Below are 23347 nucleotides of genomic sequence, written 5' to 3' on the forward strand. Positions count from 1 at the left end.
TCGCTCGCAGTCGATAACTGCTCCAAATTTGCTCAACCAATCCATACCTATGATGACACAGACGTCCCCCATCGCAATCGGGAACAAATCAATAGGAAACTCTAAACCGAAAATCTCGAGTACACATCCTCGAATCACCTCCGTGGCATATACTGCTCTCTCGTCGGCGATGGAAACTCTTAGAGGTCGACTCAACGCCTCTCGACTAATGCTGATGTGCCCATTGAAAGCCAACGATACAAAAGATCGACTCGCACCCGAGTCAAATAACACCAAAGCAGGTACATAATTTACAAGAAAAGTACCTACGTATATCATAATATAAGCATAAAATTTTAAACATAAAATAATTACATGAAAGAGTACATACCAGCCACGACATCGGGCGCTACGTGGACCTCCTCCGTGGTCAACTGGAAGGCTCTCCCTCGCGCCTTTGGTACCTCGGCCTTCACTGGCCGGCTCTCAGTACCTCTGATGGCAGCAGGGGTAGATCCCTGTGATGCTCCCTGGGTAGTCCCTCGCAACAACGGACATTCTACCTTCCGGTGTCCAGTCTGGTTGCAGTGAAAACATACTGCAAACCCCTTTGTGCAGTCCTTGGCTATATGCCCCTCCTTTCCACACTTATAGCAAGATCCCTCCCTACAAACTCCATCATGAGCCTTGCCGCACTTCCTACAAGTGCGGCCCTTCTGGCTCCCTGCTCTTGGATCAACGGGCTTGGCGCGCTTGGCTGCCGACTGAGACTGTGCCGGTCGTCGATCCCTCCCCTGAGACTCCGCCTCCTCCCTCGCCTGAGTCTCTAGCTCGATCTCCCTGTTCCGAGCATTTGCCTGAAGCTCGGAAAATGTCCGGTACGAGGAGTTCGCTACGAACTCCCAAATATCTCTCCGCAAAATACTCAAATAACGGCTCATACGTGTCTGCTCAGATGACACGTGCTCAGGGCAGAACATCGCCCTCTCATGAAACATCCTGGTGATAACCATAACGAACTCTGTGCCCTGCTTGAGGGTCAAAAACTCCTGTGCCAACCGATCCCGTTCCACCGGAGGAACGTACTCATCACGAAACATGGTGGTGAACCTCTCCCAGGTCACCGCAGCAAGCTCTGCTAGAGAATAGGGTGTTGTCGTGAACTTCCACCAGTCCTTCACCCCCAGGCGAAGCTGGTTCAGCGCGAATCGAACCCTCAAGTGCTCCGGGCACAAGCATGTGTAGAAACAACCCTCAATGTCAGACACCCATCTTATTGCTGCAATCGGATCCTGTGTCCCATCAAACTCTGGTGGCTTCGTGTTGCTGAACTCTTGGAACAGCAACACATCACCACCCTGCGGCCTCGCAGCAGCAACAGCTGCGATGGTCGCTGCAACAGCAGCCTCAGAAAGAGCAGCATAACGCTTGTCAAAAGTCTCAATCAACGTGGTCTTAATAGACCGTAACATCTCTGGTATCTCTGCCCTGATGGCCGCAACCACCTCCTCATGGATGATCCGGCGGATCTCCTCATCACTAGCCCCACTGCTCTCTGGCATAAGACGTGTCCTCACCATGATCTACCTCTGAAATACAACATACGATATATTAGAAATTCACTCGAGTATACTCGCACTCGATAACTCATCCCTCCTTGATCCCTGGCATCCCAAAGATTCTTACTTGAACTGTACGCCGCCCCGGTGTTTTCAGTAGTACGGGCCCAATACTACTATCCGCACCGTATCAGTATACACCCCAAGTCCTCCTCTTCGGATCCCAAATCCCAAGTACTCTACTATGCATAATCCACTCTCTAACAGATCTCTCATAAGCTCCTCGCTGCTACCTACTCACTCTCAAGCATCTCATAGCAGTTCACCTCTCCTTAGGCTAAGACATCACAATCAGGCCACTCTAGTCCTAATAGGAATACCTAGCCCACTCTAGCAAGAGAATACATCATATCAATCTCATAAACATATAACATAAGGGTATTTTAGGAAATCACCGTTCGGGTGCTGACTGATCGTACACACGTTTATGCTCTGTGTTTCTCTAAAAATCTTTTACTTCTTTTAGAAAATTTGGTTCTCTTTTGAAAATATTTTCCAAATCCTCAGTTTGAGTTCAAATAGTCCCGAAGGTGTACCCGAATCCCTTAAACCAAGGCTCTGATACCAACTTGTAACACCGTAAATTTCCAAAACAATTTTTCGCATTTATAAAAACATAATTCATTTGTAAATCATAAAAATATCATTGTTTGAAACTCAATTTATAACATATAACAATCCTAAGATCTCATAACATAAAAATCCTGTATGTGTACTGATCAAGCCGGCGCCTTCCCGCGATCCTCACTAGTACCTGAAACACATAACACAAAACACTGTAAGCACAAATCTTAGTGAGTTCCCCAAAATACCACATATAACACATATTAGCCACTCGAGGCTATAACTCTGTGGGTCTGTGCACCCAAAACTCTGTGAACCCTCGGGTTCTAACTCTGCAAGCATGCACAACATAAATCACATAGAAGAATGAAGTGCAACAAACAATATATATAAAACACTGTATCACATAACTCTATTTACCTACTCAAGGTAAAGTATAGTGAGAAGACTCACCTCGCGTATCTCGGTAACTCGTAAATCCCTGAAATCACTAGTGCTCGATCTCTCGAGCTATAGTCCTCCTATAACACAATACATCTCTAATTAACACTTTCCCAACTAAGGTTGACTAACCCTATCAAGTTAACATCGGTCAACTCTGGTTAATGGTCAATGGTCAACTCAACTCGCCGAGTCTGGCATGGACTCACCGAGTCTCTACGAGTACCCGATTCCTCTAAGTCCCTTCCGACTCACCGAGTCACTTACCCAACTCGGTTACTCAACCCCTGGTTCGAAATCCCTGAACAACCCGCACCAACTCGTCGAGTCTGCCAATGGACTCGGCGAGTGCATCCCATGCTCAACCCCAAATGACCTTCTGAGGTAAGATCTGTTCCACTAACTCATAGATCCAGTCCTTCCAAGCTTATTTATCACGTAAATTTCATGTCTTGGCACTCATATCACACCTAATGACTCATAAATGGTGTTTTGACCTCAAGCACAAAGATCCCAAACCAAAACCTCTATGGATTCATAAAAAGCTTGGACAAAGGGACACTCTGGACCTCCAAGGGTCTAGATCCAGAACCTAACTCGCTTAAGGGACCAAATGAGCACTAGATCTAGCCACAAAAGGGCTCAATAAGCCCTAAATTAATATAAACACCACCTCAATAGAAACGGGTTCAAAAATGGCACCTCAAATGTGATGTTCTGGACCTCAGATCTTCAGGAAGTTAACCCTCTTGCTTCCTCTTGGCTATAGCTTCCTTTCACTTGCTAGACAACACCACCAAGGTTAACAATGGCTTCTTCTCTCACTCCAAACGCTCAAGCTCACTAGGGTTTCTCTCTGGGGACTGGTGAGCACAAATTAAGGCCATAAGGCCCTTTAAATAGGCCCCAAACCTGAGAAATTAGGGTTTCATTAAACAACGCGGATTAGTCGAGTCCATCAATGCGACTCGTCGAGTCCGGTCATTAATCCGGATGAGAAATCGTGTCTCTACTCGGTGAGTCTATGCACCAACTCGTCGAGTTCTTCCACAAAACTCAAAATAAAATGAATAAATATAATACCTGAAATTCCGGATGTTACAAAGATCAACATGTTGTAGATGTTAGGAACAACACATGTACTTGTAGGAAGTGGGAGCTAATAGGCATCCCCTGTAAACATGTCATTGCAACCGTTTATGAAATGACCAAGAACTCAGAGGATGTTGGTGACATTTATAGGTGGATCAATAAGGTATACTGGTTGGATACATGGAAGAATGCATATTCCTATAAGGTAGAGCCCATAAAAGGAAGAATAATGTAGCCTAAAAGTTTGTGTCCCACCACACTTATCCCTCCAATACATCATAAGCAACCAGGTAGGCCTACAAAGAAGAGGAAGAAAATTGAGGATGAAAAATTAAGTCAGAGTCAAAGAGGGAGTCAAAGTCAGAGTGGTACTCATGGTGTAAGTCAGGAAGAAGGCTGTAAAGTTTGTCCTGGTGGAGTTCAAAAATTGACAAGGAAATATGTTAGTGTAACATGTGCAAAATGCAAAAACAAAGGTCACAACTCAAGGACATGCAAAGTTCAAGGAGGTGGATAAAGGTGGGTTGCCAAGCTAGGTGGAAGTTGAAGATCAAGGTTGTGTTTGTTTTGGCAGATGTTATTTGCTACTTTTGGAAGTGTTTTGATGTTAAAAAACTTATGACTTATGGTCATTTTGGTTTTCATTCGTAGGATAAGTATTAGAACATATATATGGTTGCATATTTTGGGATATTGTAATTGCACTATATGCTTGACAATTTGGTTGATGTGTTTGTCATATTTTATGTAATTGCAGCCTTGGTTATTATGTTTTTTGGTTATTGTTGTGCATTATGTAATTGTAACATCCCGGAATCGCAAGAGTAGAGTTGAAGGGCTAAAAGTGTAAGTTTTAGAGGATGACTCGGCGAGTCCATGGCTAACTCGGCGAGTCAGGTCGCGGTCATGGTCGCGTGTCAAGTGGCCTACTCGGCGAGTCCCTAGGATGGACTCGGCGAGTAGGTGCTATATGGAGAAAACCCTAATTTTCGGGGTTGAGTCCTATATAAAGAGCATTATACCCCTCCACAGCCTCCCTTATTCCCCCCCTTGAGTTCCAGAAACCCTAAATTCGTGGAGAAATCATTTGTAGAGCAAATTGGAGCTTGGAGAGGTGTTGATTGAAGAGATCTTGAAGGAGAAGTGGCTTGGATCAAAGGGCTTTGCTTGGATTCGAGCTTGGCTGCTTTTGAGGCATCTTTTGGAGGTAATATCTTCGTCCTTAGGCTGTGCATTCCTAGTTTCATCATTTTGGGGTTTGTGGGGAGTATGTCTTGGAATGTTTTGGAGTTTGGAGGATAGATCTGAGGTTGCTACCTCAGATCTGGAATATTGAAGGCCTAGAGTGCATTAAAGTTCCTGTGTTTGAGTGCTTAGTGAAGCCACCATGTCCCAAACCTTGGTTTTAAGGTGAATATGGCTTAGATCTCGTTAGATTCACGTAAAGTTTGCCACTTTACGTGATGGATGGATTGTAGGAGGTTGGATCTATGTTTTGGATTAATTGCATGGCCTGAGATGCTTCTGTATGGATTCAGAACGGTGGTACTCGACGAGTCACATGGGTGGACTCGACGAGTTGCTTGAAGATGGCCTGGGACTCGACGAGTTGGAAGAACAACTCGGCGAGTAGGTTGAAGATGGCCTTGGACTCAACGAGTCCATTTGGACTCGGCGAGTCTTGTCGAGGAAGTCCCAATATTTCTGGTTGAGTCGATGAATCGGTGAGTCAAGGGATGACTCGGTGAGTTGGGTGCGAGTGGACTCAGAGTTGTTGGACTCGATGAGTCTTGGGGTGACTCGGCGAGTTGGGTCGCTGCTTGAAGGAAGATCTGAGCATATGGACTCAGCGAGTCATCGGGTTGACTCGGCGAGTAGGGTCAGTCAGGGGATTGACTTTGACTTGTCCATGGTTGACCAGTTGTCTTCCAGGGGTATTTTGGTAATTAAGGGTATTTATTGAGTTGTATGTGTTGATGTTCAGTGGAGGAGTTCGTGTCAGAGTTCGGAGCAGCGGGATCTTATCTTTTCAGCCGACAGTTTCAAGGTGAGTTATCCTCACTATATCAACAGGGTCTAAGGCACCAAGGCCGGCCCTTTATTGTATTGAGATTCGGTTATGGTTATTATGTTATTGTTTGATGTGTCTGCATCCTGGTAGCTAGGATGGTACATGCTAGGAGGCCTTGTTAAGGTCAGTTTTCCCGATATACAGAGTGATGCTATGCTAGTGACCGATTAGGTCGGTAACTCGGTTAGCGTAATGATATGCTATGTGATCTGCTTGTTCGGTTTGTTGACTATGACTGTTATATGAATGTATGTTTTGTGCACATGGTTGTTTGGACTGGAGATGGGTTGAGGCGGGTCCTGCTTTGTGCTGTAGGCCAAGATACCCAAGGCGGACCGGTTGTACCGAAGGCCCAGCGAGCGGTCCGGATAGGCTGTAGGCCCCACGAGGGCGGACCAGACGTGCCGAGGCTCGGAGAGTGAACCAGGCCGACTGAAGGCCCGATGCGGGCGGACCAGTCACACTGTAGACTCGGAGAGTGGACCAGGTGGGTTGAAGGCCCGATGCGGGCGGACCAACCCCACTGTAGAATCGAAGAGCATGACTAGACCTGGAGGATGGATCCGTTGGACTGAAGGCCCGATACGGCGGACCAGTCACACGGTAGACCCGATATGCATGGCTGTTCTATGTTCTGTTATGTTATGTATGTTTTATATGTTTTGGACCGGAAGGTCGTAGCCTGGAAGGGCGTATACGTGGTTGGTATTTTGGGGATATCTCACTAAGCTTTCGGGGTTACAGTTGTGGTTTAATGTTTTTCAGGTTCTTCAGGAGACTGTGGCAAGGCGAAGGCGCGATCGTACCGCTCCTCATGATTTTGTAGCAATGTGATTCTGGGAATACTTAATGACTTGTATTGAAAACCTTTTTGTAAACATTTTAGTGAAAATCGGGTTGTTTGAAAATTTTAAATTGGTTGTGTTTTTCGGATGTTACAAGTTGGTATCAGAGCCTTGGTTTGAGTGAATTGGAGAAACACTTGTGTGACTCCAGTCTCAAATCGAGGAGAGTTTTCAAAAAGAGAATTTAAAATGGTTTTCAAAATAAGTAAAGCAGGACGCGGAGGTACGATCAGCCGGAGCCAGTAAGTAACCCCAAAATACCATACATGACAATTGTTTTATTTAGCTTTGATAGAACAACATGCTAGAGTTAGGCTAGGGATCTTCAGGATTTATTGATGAGTTGCCTGATTTATGATGCCTGCTAGCCTAGGGTTCCTTGTGAGAGATTTCTAGTGTTCCTCTAGTTGTGAGGATAGAGCGTTGTTATGTGTCTCGCTAAGGTGTTGTGGGAGTACTTCATACAAATATGGGTTGGTGTGGAAGGTAGTATGGGCCTGTACTACTGAAAGCACGGACTCATACGCGTATCAGGGAAACCATGACCTCTAGGGTTGGGATGAGAGCTGGTTCCCGGGATAGTGGAATATGTCTGAGATTTGGTGTTTTATTTTAAGTATGGAGATTTTAGGGTACGCTGGGAGTGGACCCGAGTCAGGATCAGGAGCAGGAGAGGGAGTTCCGAGTGGGTCTATACAACCCGAGGTTGTCAGCCAGATGAGTACGCATGAGTTGGATGCGAGGATTCGTGAGATCTTGCATGATGAGGTTGCTGCATTGTTTCGGGCTGAGCTGCCAGAGTTGTTTGGGTCGATCAAGACCGCCATGGTGGAGTATTTTGATGAGCGTTATTCAGCTCTCACGGAGACGGCTGCCGTGGCGGCTACAGCAGCGGCAAGGGGAGGAGCTAGTAGAGGTTTTCAGTATCGGGACTTCGATAATACGAAGCCTCCCACTTTTGATGGAGTTCAGGATCCGATCGTTGCTATGAGATGGTTATCAGATGTGGAAAGATGTTTCTTCACGTGTTCATGCCCTGCTGATCAGAGGGTGAGGTGTGCTTTGAACCTGTTGAGGCTCGGAGCAAAGGATTGGTGGAGATTGACCACGGGGTCGTACTCGGATGCGCAGAGGGCTGCGATTTCATGGGATCGGTTCAGAGAGATGTTCAGCACTCGTTATGTTCCGCAGGTCGAGAGGGAGAGGTTGGCTCAGGAGTTCTTGGAGCTGAAACAGGATTCGGAATCGGTGACGGAAATCACCAGGATGTTTACTGAGAGGGCGATGTTTTGCCCTGAGTTCGCTTCGGAGCAGGCTCAGATGTTCCGATATCTGAGTATGCTAAAGAGAGACATCATACAGTTTGTGTCTGCGCAGAGGTGCGAGACTTTGCTGGAGTTGCAGGAGGCCGCCAGGCGGCGTGAGTTAGAGATTGAGTTACAGATGCGTGAGCTGAGGCAAGCTCCGGTTCAGTCGCAGCCGGCGGCGAAACGGTCTAAGACCGTTGATTCCAGGATGGGAGATCAGGGTGGCCACATCTGTGGAAAGTGTGGAAGGGGTCATGCCGGGGTTTGTCGGTCCGGTGGAGCATGCCGCAAGTGCGGAAAGGAGGGACACTATGCAAGGGATTGTCGGCAGTCAGTGCCGGTTCAGGATTTGAGGATATGCTATCATTGTCATCAGGTTGGACATTTGAAGGTCAACTGTCCACGGCTTGCTGCAGGACCGGTGCAGGCTCCAGCACAGGCTACGTTGAGGATCACAGGTGGAAATCAGGGTGGAGCGGAGCCCCCAAGGGCTTAGGGCCGTGTTTTTCAGCTTGCTGCTGCGGGTATGTTCTTTCTGCTGTTTTGGTTATTTATGATTGTTGTAGAGTATTGTTATCTGCTAGTTTCGTTGGTTGGTTATGAAATTGCGTTTCGGGTTTTTGTGTGGTATCCGTTGTTCCTTGAGGGTTTGGCGAGTTGTGATCGAGATTTCGTTGTAGTATCTTTTGTTCCCTGAAGGATCGTTATGGTTATGGATTTGTACTTCGAGCTGTCGTTGATTATCTTTGTGAGGATTGGTGGCGGATGCGGCGTTGGTTTGAAGGCCAGTTAGATTCTGTAGTCTGAGGAATTGATAGTTGAAGATTGGGTTCCTTTCGAGCAGGTTGTGCAGCATGGGAACATGATTGTATGAAAGTTGTTGGTGCTGGTGAAAAACATTTTGAGTGCATGTGTTGATTCCTGCAAGGTTGCTTGGGAAGATCGGTGATGGCAACCGGTGACTAACTGTAAGTGTCTTAAATGGGGGAGAATTGGAAATTCTCCGGATGATCGTTGGGCCTGAGAGGTTGTTTAGCTGCTTGGGGAATTCAACGGTATTTCTATTAGTCGAGAGCAGGCTCGTGTGGGTGAGTAACAGGCGTGCGGGGCGGAATACAGACCTAGAGCAGTTGATTGAGGAAGGCATGGGAGCAGGCCGGGATCGAGTATGTATGATGGAGGTGGAGTTCGGAACCCCTAGAGGGCTAGAACGGTATGCACGGGAGGATTTCCCGAAGGGATGGTTCGGAGTGATGAATGCTAGTTGAGCGGTCCGGATAGACTGTAAGCCGGTAGGCGTACCAGTCAGACCGAAGGCTCGGAGGACGGTCCAGTCAGATTGGCTGAAGGTTCTGAGAGTGGTCCAGATTGGCTGAAGGCCTGGGGAGGCGGTCCAGTCATGCTAAAGACTCTGCGAGTATTGTGGATCGGTTCAAGGTTATGGGTCGCGTATGTTGCAGTGGGATTACATTGGGAGGTCTGGCCCCGGGTAGTGATCTTGAGCAGTGAAGGTAGTGCATGGGCTTGAGAGTCCCTGTGATGAGAGTCAGAGAAGTGGTGATGCATGGATGTTGAGTACGCTTTAAACACATAGTGTAGCGTGGGATGAGCACCATAGTGCCTGCCATGGTGACTGGGCGGACAAGCGGTTTCCCTGGTAAGGAAAGAGGGAGGAATGAAATCCCAAAAGGGAGTGCGAATTCACGGGAGTGAAAGCGGCAGTGTAGAGTTATGATTGGGGTGGTCTGTCGATGGTCTTTGAGTAGCGTGTTGCGGCGGGAGAATAAAAGCTCATTCGACTTGATATGTTGCTCTGGGCGCGGAGGGAATACCGCGACGTAGAGCCAGGGAGAGGGGTTCGGAAGGGATACAGAGAAAGAGTCTTGGACTCTCAGTGAGATTCTGATCAGGGTTCTGGGTATGTATCAGTGGTTCATCCTGGAAGGATGTTTGAGGATATCATCAGTATATCAGGTTATCCACACCTGAGGGTGCTAGAGCTAGATCAGCATGTGAGTGTGATTGCGAGAGGAGAACTCGGGGGAGTTGCTCCGAAATGGAGGAATGGGTCTTTCGGTCGGCATGGAATGGATAAAGTGGAATTCGGATCAGGAGTCCGATGGTTCGTGGCTTTATAGCCATATGAGTCAAGTGAAAGATGAGGATTTGAGCAATAAGGCATCATGGGTAATTCTCGGTGGTTGAGTGTGGTTATCGGAGGGTACAGTTGGTGCCCGGTTTGGGTAGGTGGTGGGGACACCGTATGGAAGGAGAAAGCGAGCTTTTGGTTCTATGGTTGTACCTTGAGGGTCTTGGTTCGGTCAAGGTCAAGTGGTGCGTCGTGGGAAATAATTTGAAGATGTGATGCCGAAGGCTTCGAGGACGAAGCCTAATTTAAGTGGGGGAGAATTGTAACATCCCGGAATCGCAAGAGTAGAGTTGAAGGGCTAAAAGTGTAAGTTTTAGAGGATGACTCGGCGAGTCCATGGCTGACTCGGCGAGTCAGGTCGCGGTCATGGTCGCGGTCATGGTCGCGTGTCAAGTGGCCTACTCGGCGAGTCCCTAGGATGGACTCGGCGAGTAGGTGCTGTATGGAGAAAACCCTAATTTTTGGGGTTGAGTCCTATATAAAGAGCATTATACCCCTCCACAGCCTCCCTTATTCCCCCCTTGAGTTCCAGAAACCCTAAATTCGTGGAGAAATCATTTGTAGAGCAAATTGGAGCTTGGAGAGGTGTTGATTGAAGAGATCTTGAAGGAGAAGTGGCTTGGATCAAAGGGCTTTGCTTGGATTCGAGCTTGGCTGCTTTTGAGGCATCTTTTGGAGGTAATATCTTCGTCCTTAGGCTGTGCATTCCTAGTTTCATCATTTTGGGGTTTGTGGGGAGTATGTCTTGGAATGTTTTGGAGTTTGGAGGATAGATCTGAGGTTGCTACCTCAGATCTAGAATATTGAAGGCCTAGAGTGCATTAAAGTTCCTGTGTTTGAGTGCTTAGTGAAGCCACCATGTCCCAAACCTTGGTTTTAAGGTGAATATGGCTTAGATCTCGTTAGATTCACGTAAAGTTTGCCACTTTACGTGATGGATGGATTGTAGGAGGTTGGATCTATGTTTTGGATTAATTGCATGGCCTGAGATGCTTCTGTATGGATTCAGAACGGTGGTACTCGACGAGTCACATGGGTGGACTCGACGAGTTGCTTGAAGATGGCCTGGGACTCGACGAGTTGGAAGAACAACTCGGCGAGTAGGTTGAAGATGGCCTTGGACTCAACGAGTCCATTTGGACTCGGCGAGTCTTGTCGAGGAAGTCCCAATATTTCTGGTTGAGTCGATGAATCGGTGAGTCAAGGGATGACTCGGTGAGTTGGGTGCGAGTGGACTCAGAGTTGTTGGACTCGACGAGTCTTGGGGTGACTCGGCAAGTTGGGTCGCTGCTTGAAGGAAGATCTGAGCATATGGGCTCGGCGAGTCATCGGGTTGACTCGGCGAGTAGGGTCAGTCAGGGGATTGACTTTGACTTGTCCATGGTTGACCAGTTGTCTTCCAGGGGTATTTTGGTAATTAAGGGTATTTATTGAGTTGTATGTGTTGATGTTCAGTGGAGGAGTTCGTGTCAGAGTTCGGAGCAGCGGGATCTTATCTTTTCAGCCGACAGTTTCGAGGTGAGTTATCCTCACTATATCAACAGGGTCTAAGGCACCAAGGCCGGCCCTTTATTGTATTGAGATTCGGTTATGGTTATTATGTTATTGTTTGATGTGTCTGCATCCTGGTAGCTAGGATGGTACATGCTAGGAGGCCTTGTTAAGGTCAGTTTTCCCGATATACAGAGTGATGCTATGCTAGTGACCGGTTAGGTCGGTAACCCGGTTAGGGTAATGATATGCTATGTGATCTGCTTGTTCGGTTTGTTGACTATGACTGTTATATGAATGTATGTTTTGTGCACATGGTTGTTTGGACTGGAGATGGGTTGAGGCGGGTCCTGCTTTGTGCTGTAGGCCAAGATACCCAAGGCGGACCGGTTGTACCGAAGGCCTAGCGAGCGGTCCGGATAGGCTGTAGGCCCCACGAGGGCGGACCAGACGTGCCGAGGCTCGGAGAGTGGACCAGGCCGACTGAAGGCCCGATGCGGGCGGACCAGTCACACTGTGGACTCGGAGAGTGGACCAGGTGGGTTGAAGGCCCGATGCGGGCGGACCAACCCCACTGTAGAATCGAAGAGCATGACTAGACCTGGAGGATGGATCCGTTGGACTGAAGGCCCGATACGGCGGACCAGTCACACGGTAGACCCGATATGCATGGCTGTTCTATGTTCTGTTATGTTATGTATGTTTTATATGTTTTGGACCGGAAGGTCGTAGCCTGGAAGGGCGTATACGTGGTTGGTATTTTGGGGATATCTCACTAAGCTTTCGGGCTTACAGTTGTGGTTTAATGTTTTTCAGGTTCTTCAGGAGACTGTGGCAAGGCGAAGGCGCGATCGTACCGCTCCTCATGATTTTGTAGCAATGTGATTCTGGGAATACTTAATGACTTGTATTGAAAACCTTTTTGTAAACATTTTAGTGAAAATCGGGTTGTTTGAAAATTTTAAATTGGTTGTGTTTTTCGGATGTTACAGTAATTACAGTCAATTATTCATATTAACCTTTCAAAAAACTACTAAGAACCTTACAAACAACATAAGCAATTCCATAAAATTCATATTTATATCAGGAAGTCAGTTACTACATAAACAACTTACTTTGACCTTACAAACAACTACAAAGAACCTAGGTCAAAGTACCAAAAACCATTTATCCACCCAAAAACCACACTTTTATCGATCTTCAACAAAAAAAACCCACCCCATTGCCCTATTACCTAAACCTAAACAGACCTTATGGACAAAATCACAAAAAACACCCAACTAGCCAACAACATAATCTTTAGAGCTGTGTACCAAGCTTGCATTTAGTTCATATTTCTCAATAGTCCAGGAATAATGACTTTAGACCTTCCACACATGGGGGGATCAATCCATCCGATGAAGCGACAAGCAGAATCCTTCAAAACGGGAAAATAACAAATGTTATTAGATTACAAATCAAAATGCGTGCAAATAGATTTCTTTACCTTTTGACGGCAAGCATCGAAACGTCTGCCTGGGTTCTTCGGTGTCCATGAGCATTTAACAACAACAAACTTACCACAAAAACAGAGAACCATCATGTGATTAACTAACAAGACGACCGTTAACAAAGAGAGATGAGAGAAGGAAGAACAACTTGAAAGTTGCAGAACAACATTTTGGGAAGAACTTGAACGTTGGGGAATAATGTTGAGGAAGAATCTCTATATATTAGTTCAGGAATTGTAAAAATGGCCCCTCAAGTAAAAAGACATTTATGCCGTCATGTGCAATGCATGTGAGGGGTTTAACAGCCACAAACAAACATAAGTTAACTCTAGGGACTTTTTCCACAAACAAACCTCTCAATAAGGACCAAAAACCTAATTTTTAAAAGGTTTGGATCATATCCACAAAAAATGTCAAACCACTGGGACCATTTTTGCATTTTTGTCTAGATTTTCACTGAACTATTTGTATGGTTCGGAAATAGCAGTTCACGCAATAAACATCTTTTTTTTACTACTATCGTTTTTTCTGAGACTTTTTTACCAATCATTTTAGGATACACGCCAAAATTAAACCCGATTATCAAACAGAACTCTTTCGGACCATAAACCATTTGCGTATCCCCCACTTTAAAATATAATCGTTTTATACCATCTAGGGATAAAAGGGCGTCAAACCGTATCTGATGAAGAAACATTTTATGGAACAACAATCCGTCCCCTTGTAAATGAGGGGTGCATGTAACTAAACACAGTTTATCCAAAACTATCGCGTCGTGCACCATGTAGCACATCCAATACTTCCCAAATGTTACACCCCGATCCTTTTAAGTTGATAATAGCTTTAACATTAAAAAATTTATAATCATGCTAAAAGGACAACAAAAAAATTAGAAAACTTAACAACTATTTCGTTTAAAAATACCGGAATATTAAATGGAATAAATAAATAATTCAACATTCAAATTACAAACATAAACAATGCATAAAACAACATTCAAACAATAATTTCTATATTCTTCCTGAAAAACAAAAATATATTGTAACCACTTTTCAACATAAACGACAAGTAAAAAACAAGAACATATTGTATCCATTTTACTTAATGTACAACAACCCAATGCACATTTTACGCAGTCTATACTTTACATTCATACAAACACTAACCAATCACATATTGTAACCATTTTTCAACATAAACGACAAATAAACAAGCGACAAGTAAAAAAACAACATATTGTAGGTATTTTACTAAATGCACAACAACTCAATGCTCATTTAAGCAGTCTATACTTATACATTTGTACAACTACTAACCAAATAGCATCAAAACTTTAAGGCTGCTAATAAATAATATTCTATCTATCAAATACAACATAATTACCAAATAACACACAATATAGTTTCATTTTTTTTTTACAAAAACTAATAGAATAAATCATAAATAAAAAAACATACACTAGATAAATGTTGATTAAAACATAAAATGAGTTAAGATCTTACCATATATTCAGGATTGTTGAAGAAATCGTCAATATTGTTTAAGAAATCGTCAAAGGAAATCAGAGAGAGAGAGAGAGAGAGAGAGAGAGAGAGAGAGAGAGAGAGAGAGAGTTTCTTCAACTTAGAAAGTGAAAAATAAAGAAAAAAACTGTTTTATACAAAAACCAACATGAAATCACAGTTGAAACAGCAAAATCTCAGATTTACAATTCCATCTGCGAACGTAGAAGTACCTAAAGTACATCTGTACTTTAGGCATTTGTACGTTCACAGATGGACTTTCAAAATCGCAGATGACTTTATTCCATCTGTGATTTTAGTGGCTAAAATTTCAATTTTAAACTTTTTTTTGTTATTTTCTACAAATTAATCAGTGTATTAGATTAAATTTGTAATTTTCTCATTTCTATATCCTTAGTTAAAAAAGTATTTAAAAGGCCGTACAGATTACACAAAACTATAGGGACCACTCATATAATTTACCCAAAAGCCTTACATACAACTAAGGTGCTGTTTGTTTTTTCTAAAGCCAAAACGTCTGCAGTCTGCGGACCACATCTGCAAGTCTCTGCAACAAAAGATGTGGACTAAACATCTGCAGTCTGTAATAAGAAGCATGTTTGTTGTATTACGTCTGCAGAGTGCTGAAAAATAAACTGAATTTTAAATAAACTAATTTTACAACATTTTATTTGAGTCTTACAACATCTAATAATCATTTCATCATAACAGATAAGAAAATGCTACAACAAACAAATCATATATAAACAATATTTATAATGTATAATAATAAAAAACTACAACAAACAAAATGATATAATATCAATATTTTTACAATGAAAAAACTTTAAAAATCCATCCTCTTGAACTTCTTCTTTGAGATGAAACTACAACATTTAGCACAATATGGTCATTTGATCATCATTAACAAAGTCTATTTTCTTGCTTGAGCATCGAACAATCTTGATAATCAATCTATGTGTTTTAAACTCATTTGTTATCATTGCCATTGACATGTGACATGATACAAACACCACAACTTGATTCAAAAGGAGGCTCTTATCTTGCTTTTCACAAAGAACTTGAGTTGAAATAGATAATCTACTAATAATTTCAAATGTGGTATTCCGTTCTTTATACACTTCTATATACATTGCTTGGAGTTTTGCAAACACCAGGATGTGTTAAAGATGCATCTCTTGATCCAATAAAACTTTTGTTTTCCTTGAAGACTTTTATCGAACACTTGGTGTGCAATATGAAATCACCACCTCTATATGAACCTGATTATTAGAAGGATTTCATATACCCAAACTAAGCAACTCAAATGAGCAAAAAAACAAAATTAAAAGGAGTCTACATGCCCAAAATCACGTGACTATTATTCAATCAGATTAGATGTTGAAACTGACATCTGATTTTAGGGAAGAACAGATTCTCATACCTGTGGATGAAGCCGGCAGTGGACGGAGGAGGAGGCAAGCATCGTCGGTATTTTGGTGTGTATGGTGGACAGTGATTATAGTGGTGGGTCGGAAGGGGGAGAACAATCGGTGGAGGAAGGATGGATTTTTTTTTTTTTTTTGAGTTGTGTAGATGTTAGAAGATATTGGGCATGTGTGTGGTAAGAAGATTTCACGCAGACGTTTTTAGGTGTGTGCACTTCCAAAAAACAAACAGTGTGTAAGGGCATATGTTTGCGCGTGGTCTGCAAGACGCAGATAGAAGTGCTCACGCAGATCTGCAAACAAAAAACAAACAGCCTCTAAACTTCCAAATCATCTTTCGGTCCACGCTCATTATTATGTACCCTAAACTTCCATATCATCTTTCGGTCCACGCTCATTATTATGTAGAAAGTCCATTGTGTGGAATAGTTTAACATATGAAAGATAATGAGAACAGACACGTGTAAGGCTAATATTACATACTTAGTTGCATAGTTTGAATCAGAGTGTGGGGTAATTATTTGACACGAAGGCATCAAATTTAGTTAATGAAACTATCTTTGATTTCATAAGCAATTTATCTGTTTTGATTTTACAAACTCCATCTGGAACAATTTTGCAAATTAAAGTAGTTTCATTGTTTCTAATAAATATGAAAAATATGACACATCGTCGTACTAGGCCCTTCCACCGTTGTTAGTTTTTCATGATTCTTTTATTTATCAAGGTTTTAGGTTGACTATTTTAAATGATTAATTACTAAAAGAAATATACAAAATATGATAACTATTGATACCAAACCAATGTTAGTAGTTTTAATATTGTAAAATAGAGAGTAATTATATGATTAGATTTCCATATCAAAATTTTTATTTTCAAAAATAAACTCCCATTGTTTCTTATATCTTAAAAAGGTAGACATTTCATCCCTACAAATATGAAATGACTACATTGCTATTTTTAATTGTTTTTATGTTTATTTATTATTTTTTAGCAATGTTGTAAAAATCAGCACATACGGCATCTTACTGTCTACAATTAATGCTAGTCGGTTGAGTTAGACGGAGTCGGTCTTGGGCGGTTGTAGGCGGTCCTCGGCGTTGACACGATCTAAGCCGATAAAAATTCAGACAGTCAAAATTTTCAAAAAAAATCACGGATTAATCATATTTATGATATTGGGTAACTAAATGATGACGATTGATAATTAAATTGTTAAAAAAAATTCTCAATGAGCCTAAAAATTATTATATCCAGAGAATATTTAATTTTAAAAGAAATAAATTCTATTACAATTACGGGTCTCCGTCTAGGCGCCAATTAATTCACGCCTAGACCGATTAGTCCCTTAACCCAAATCCACCGCTCGACCACCATCTAACGACTTTTGCAAACTTATTTTTAGACTAAAAAAGAAAATAAATACCACAACTCACACCCCAACCTAACCCACCACTCCCACCTCCCCTCCCCTTTTTCTTTTACCTTTCCCACAACCACTAGTGAAATCACCAACACAGCCACAAGCTCCGCCACAGGCCATATCCTCACCTACACATCATTATCGTCGTTGAACCAAAAACCATTCAAATCCACAAATCAAATCAGTGATGGTGAGAAAGAGAATAAGATCTCGAAAGACAATACAAAAAGCGAACAAATCAAAATGACTCAAATCACGAGGCATGGCCCATCGGAGGAGCCTCCAACGTAAAACCTTGCGACTGTGGTATATCAAACCTTACGACCGTTAGATCCCCTCGTTTCCGTCATATTGCGAGAGAAAACGAGCATGGCCACATGCTCCGTCATTCCTTGTCGGAGAAGATGGGCACTAGATTCCAACGAAGAGACTCTAGAACGACAACTACAACCCTCTATTTTTTTCAAGACTTGTGATGGTGGCTTTCACGATCAACCTTAATCTGTTGGTTGCTTTGTTGTTGGCATTTGAAATCCTCCTCGAAACCATACTTGATGGTTTCAACCACCCTCTACGGAGATCTTAGATTTGAGACGAGAGAGTATTAGATCAGAAAAGAAGGGGTATCCGATCACACACACACACACACAGAGTTCTGAACAATGAAAATGATGGTGAGTGGTGATTCGACGATGGTGGTGGGCGATTCTCCATCGATGGTGGTGGTCGATACTCCAACAATAGTAGTTCGGTGGTGTTAGTGATTTTTTGAGCCGAACAATGAAAATGGGAAATAATAGCATGTTAGATTAGGATTTTAGGGTGGAGTGGAGTGGGTAGGATTAGGGCTGTAAACGAACTGAACGTTCAGCGAACCGTTCGTGAATTGTTTGGCGGGAAGTTCGTTTATGTTCGTTTATTTAATAAATGAACGAACATGAACAAAAATTATCGTTCGTTTAGTTAAATGAACGAACATGAATAATGGTCTCGTTCGTTCATTTATGTTCGTGAACGTTCGTTTATGATGTTCATTTACGTTCGTTTGTTTAAGTTTATTTATATTCATCTATATTCAATTATTTTTTATTATATTGTTATATTATATGTTCGTTTATGTTTATATATGTTCAATTGTGTTTTTTTATCTTTGTTTGTTTATGTTTGTTCGTTTATGTTCGTTTAGCATGTTCACGAATATAAATGAACGAACATGAACAAAGTAATTTGTTAAACGAACGAACATGAACAAGAAAATCTTGTTCGTTTATCCGTTCGTGTTCGTTTGTTGTTCGACTAACTTAAACGAACGAACATGAACAAGACCTTGTTCGTGTTCGTTTGGTTCGTTTACAGCCCTAGGTAGGATGGGTTGGAATTAATTTTTTCTATTTCTTTTAAATACATAATAAATTATAAAATTAAAAATAAAATAGCGAAGGTAATATAGTCATTTTATGTCTACTAAAGAATGTAACATACAAATTTAAACTAATGAGGAACGATCCAAGTTAATTCTTAAAAATAGAAACTAAACAAGTAAACAAACATATTAAAACCTGAAAGAGGGACGATTTATGGAATTTACTCTAAAATAAATTCATAAAATTAGTTAGACTATCCGATGTGACTCACAAATACGCCTGTATGACTAAGGTGGCACGCCAAAATGTCGTTATAACGTCAGGAACACCGCGTCTCCCGCCATGGTAAACCAAGTTGTTACTACAACACCATTTTCCAACCGATCAGTGTCTTCACCTCCAAGTCGTTGTGAAACCTCACCCATTAAAAATGTGCAGATTAAGAAGGTTCTTGGTGCTTACGAGGCCTCACAATGTTGACTATACCTTCCTTATCGCTCTTGATTGTGCATTGCAATTTGCAAATGGGACCAACTTATAAGTTTCAGTTTTGTACCATTATTTAAATTCAAACCTACATTAATTTTTTTTCTGAAAAATATATTTGTAGATACATTACAAAATACACGAAATTTCATCGCGGAATACTTTGGCTTCTGCCACGAAATTTCCTATGTAAGTATATAGTTGCAGGTTTACCTCAAAGAGAAGCTCGAGTCACTAATGGAGTCACAGCGAGAACTCTTCCATGTTTCAGGACCTTTCCACCTGCTAAATTCTGTCGATTGGTATGCATCATTGTTTTTAACATGAAATATTTGATTTGATTTGATTTATCAAGTAGCTGATTCGCTTCTGTTTTACAGGAGAAACACGTTTCATCGAAGATCCGTTATTGCAAGCCTTGTTCAAGGAGTTAAAATTCTGGAAAAGGATCGTCAACGTCGAAGCATTCAACGGGATGCTCAAGCTCGCGCTCCTCAATGGTGGGAAGGATTTCACTTTCAGTTGAATCAGGTTCTAGTAGACGATAAGGGTTCTTCCTATGGAGCTATTTTCGAGCTCAAATATGCACCTGATCCCTTATTCTATCAATCAACTCCGACACATCCGAAATATGTGATAGCCTTTCGAGGCAGGATCAGATCTGTCGATCAGAAACTAACCATCAAGTTAATTTTTAATAAACTCGAAAAAACCTCACGATTTCATAAAGCTTTTGAAGCAGTTAGGAACATGGTAATGAACGTGGGGCCAACAAACGTCTGGTTAGCCGGACATTCGTTGGGTGCGTCTATGGCGATGCTCGCTGGGAGGAACATGATGAAGGATGGATATAAACTCGATACGTATCTCTTCAATCCACCTTTCCTCTCGCTTCCAGTCGAGAAGATGATAAAAAACCAAACGTTGAAACATGGCGTCCGTATCGCCGGTAATCTCTTAAAGGTCGGAACTGCAAAGGCGATCAACCTTTACCGTAAAAATCCAGAAAATTCGTTTCGTAACTTGTCTGAATGGACCCCGTATATGTTTGTGAATCCATCAGATCCGATCTGTGCGGAATACATTGGGTATTTTCAACATAGGATGAAGATGGAGGGAATCGGATTCGGAAGAATCGAGAGGACGGCAGCCAGATATACTATGAGAAGTTTGGTTTCCGGCGCAGTGGGGAGGGATTCGGAACCGTTGCATCTGCTACCGACGGCTTATATGACGGTGAATACTAGTCCATCGGAGAATTTCAAACAAGCGCATGGGATTCATCAATGGTGGCAACAACATCTTCAATGGCAATTTATGCTACACGAACAAATAGCGATTTCTTAATGGATCTTCCCGTTGCGTGATTGCAGGATCGAAAAAGGAACTGATTCATTGATTGATTGTTCCTTACTCAAAGATTGGATTTGAAGTTTTTTTTTTGACATTTTATGTTCTATGTTTCTTCAAATATGAACCACCAAAAGGGTAAAACTGTGACAAATTATTTTGATAGTTTTAAAACTGTAAATCCACGTGATCAGAAAAAAAATATCAAAATTAAGTAGTTTCTTTATATTATTTTTGTGTATTATTATAACTTGATTGTAATGTTACGATATGTAAATGTCACTGTAGTCTATGCCCTATGAAGTTTCATCTTTTGGTTTTAATGATTCCTTTCATTTTTTATTTATTTATTTATTTATTTATTTCTTTTTTTTGGCATTTAAGGGGTACGAGGTGTAGTTCTACCGGCTAAAATGGTCCACTGACCTGTTTTAAGAGGTTTCCAAGCCAAGTCATGGTCCATGTCATCTAATGAGTTAACTTTGAGTCAACTCGCCGTACACGCCACCGAGTTGGGTTGAATCACTTGCTTGGCCCCTAAGGGTCAATGTGGACCCAATATTTATAAAATTGATGGTTTAATAAATCAAACCCTAAAACTTTATACCTATTTTCGGCCAAACATCTACCGACAAGAAGGAGACAATCCCTTTCAGGAGATTTACGAGATGGCTACCCCACCATCGTCACCAGATTCGATTTTGTTATATTCTCGAGATTGGATGAACTTCAGTGACTTACACACAATATTCTGTGATTGTGAGGAGAGAATGACGGAATCACAGGTGGAGATGGATCGCATTAAGGAGGAAATGGGGAGTGATTCTGTGATATCAAGGATCGAAATGCTTACCGTGCAGTGCCGATTAGACCGTAACAATAAGAAAATGCAAGATATGACAGTTGTGGTGGTAGGACACGTGGTGGTGACGTTTGGTTTTCTCGTGGGGAAAATGCACACTCTAATCTAATAGTGAGTCCGATGGTGTTTGTTCTCGATGTGTTTGACTTAGGTTATTTGTGTTTATGTGCAATGTTGCCTATTAGGGTTAATGTGGATTGTTGTGTAGTACCTGAAATCGTCTTTTGGTGTAATCGTTTTGAAGTGGATGATGAAGCCCTGTCTTAGCAGGCATTTTGTATAAATGACTATGTAACTGTGTTTAATATAATGGAAATGATGACCTTTGTTAACGAAGTTATATATTAGTTTAACATTTAAATAAACAATTTTAATAACACTAACCCTAGAATGGTCCCGTTAGTTACTGAGGAGCTTGGGGGTATTTTCGCCCTTTCACATTGTAGTCTCCAATATATACCACTTAGAGAGAACCATTACCATTTTATCCTTGTTTTTGCTTGCTTGTTCTCTCGTTGGAAATTGAAGGAATGAAGATGGAAGGAACCATGAAATCAGTGAAATGTTCTTATGGGTATGATGTTATAATAAGAACCTCAACCACTCGAAGCAACCCATGACGACCCTTTTATGCTTACCCAAAAAAGTAAAAAGTGATTGCAACTTTCATTCGACTTTATCCCTAGATTTAAAAAGGGTTTTCAACACAATTCATTTGTTTCTCACAAATATCTAATCTCAGGATCCCCGAAATGGATTTATATGCTAGGTAGATGAAGTTGATACAACGAGCAGAAGTGGTGAGGCTATCATGATTGCAACTTTGCTTAGGTCGAATAAGAAGCTTAAGTCTGATGTTAGGTAGATAAAATTTTGTGTATTTTTTAGTTCGGCTATTTTCTTTGTCATAATAGTGTACAAGTTGTAATGGGTTGTTAATGGTCTTTTGTGGATGATTTGTAATAATTTACCAATGTGGTTGTGTATTCCTCTTGGAAATTAATAAACATGTCATTTTAAGTACAAAATTAGTGCAGTGGACCACTACACACACATTATCACTATTTTGCATGCTTATATTTTAATTGGAAATTAGTGTAGTGGTCCACAAAAGGGACCACATAGATATACAATAATACAGGAAGTTATTAACACAACCATGCATGTCCACTACATAATCATAATTTAGAAACATCGTACCTCAAAAAACATAACAAGACACAACCAAATGTAGTAAAAAAAACATGAAACAAACATCTATACGTAAATCCAACAATATAAACAGAAAATAAACACATTATCCTTATTCACTATCTAGTGGATTAGTACTTGTATTGCCTTCTCCATTCTTTCCTTCAACCCTTTTAGCCAATTGATTTTTTATAATCCTTTCTGAATATTTCATTTTCCTTGTAGTCTCTTTTTTTTGTTACGTTTTACTACCTCCTTCACCTCCATTACCGCCTCCATTTGCGTTCGTTCCACTACCTCTTTCACCTCCATTTATGTTTGTTCCACTACCTCCTTCACCTCCTCCATTTTCTTTCTTTCTCCTTTTGACGTTAAGTTTTTTGCGCTTGTCAACTTTAAGGCATGTAGCTTTGGTATGTCCAACTTCTGTACACACACTACATAATATTTTTTTGCCAACCTTTGAGAACATGTGTCTTATAATCCTTTCACTTGGGTCCTTTCTGCTAGTCACTTTTGTTCTACCTGGCATTTTTCTCCTCAATGGTGGTAGTGGTGGACTATAGTTAGTACATGGCCACATATTGTTTCCATTCATCCCATACATTGGATACTTGTAAGTATTCTTGTAAACTGGTCCAAAGTACATGGTATCCACATAACATCCAAAATC

At 41.8% G+C, this 23347-nt stretch overlaps 1 protein-coding gene and 1 long non-coding RNA gene across 2 annotated transcripts; one reads left to right on the forward strand and one right to left on the reverse strand.

Annotated features, from left to right (window-relative positions):
- Nucleotides 1-15388: 15388 nt before the first annotated feature.
- LOC145017202 (uncharacterized) lies at nucleotides 15389-19277 on the reverse strand. The gene is made up of 3 exons (XR_013666415.1): nucleotides 19057-19277; nucleotides 15995-16291; nucleotides 15389-15833 (listed from the first exon to the last, which is right to left on the reverse strand). It is a non-coding gene; the product is annotated as an uncharacterized LOC145017202 (long non-coding RNA).
- A 90-nt stretch (nucleotides 19278-19367) lies between these two features.
- Nucleotides 19368-20852, forward strand: LOC145017201 (GDSL esterase/lipase At4g10955-like). Its single transcript, XM_078975269.1, has 2 exons — nucleotides 19368-19573; nucleotides 19652-20852. Exons 1-2 carry the CDS (start codon nucleotides 19509-19511, stop codon nucleotides 20616-20618), a joined length of 1032 nt encoding a protein of 343 aa, XP_078831395.1. The 5' UTR covers nucleotides 19368-19508; the 3' UTR covers nucleotides 20619-20852.
- The last annotated feature ends 2495 nt before the right edge of the window (nucleotides 20853-23347 follow it).

Source organism: Lactuca saligna, chromosome 9, assembly GCF_052625555.1.
Source record: "Lactuca saligna cultivar CGN05327 chromosome 9, ASM5262555v1, whole genome shotgun sequence".
Classification (NCBI taxonomy): domain Eukaryota; kingdom Viridiplantae; phylum Streptophyta; class Magnoliopsida; order Asterales; family Asteraceae; genus Lactuca; species Lactuca saligna.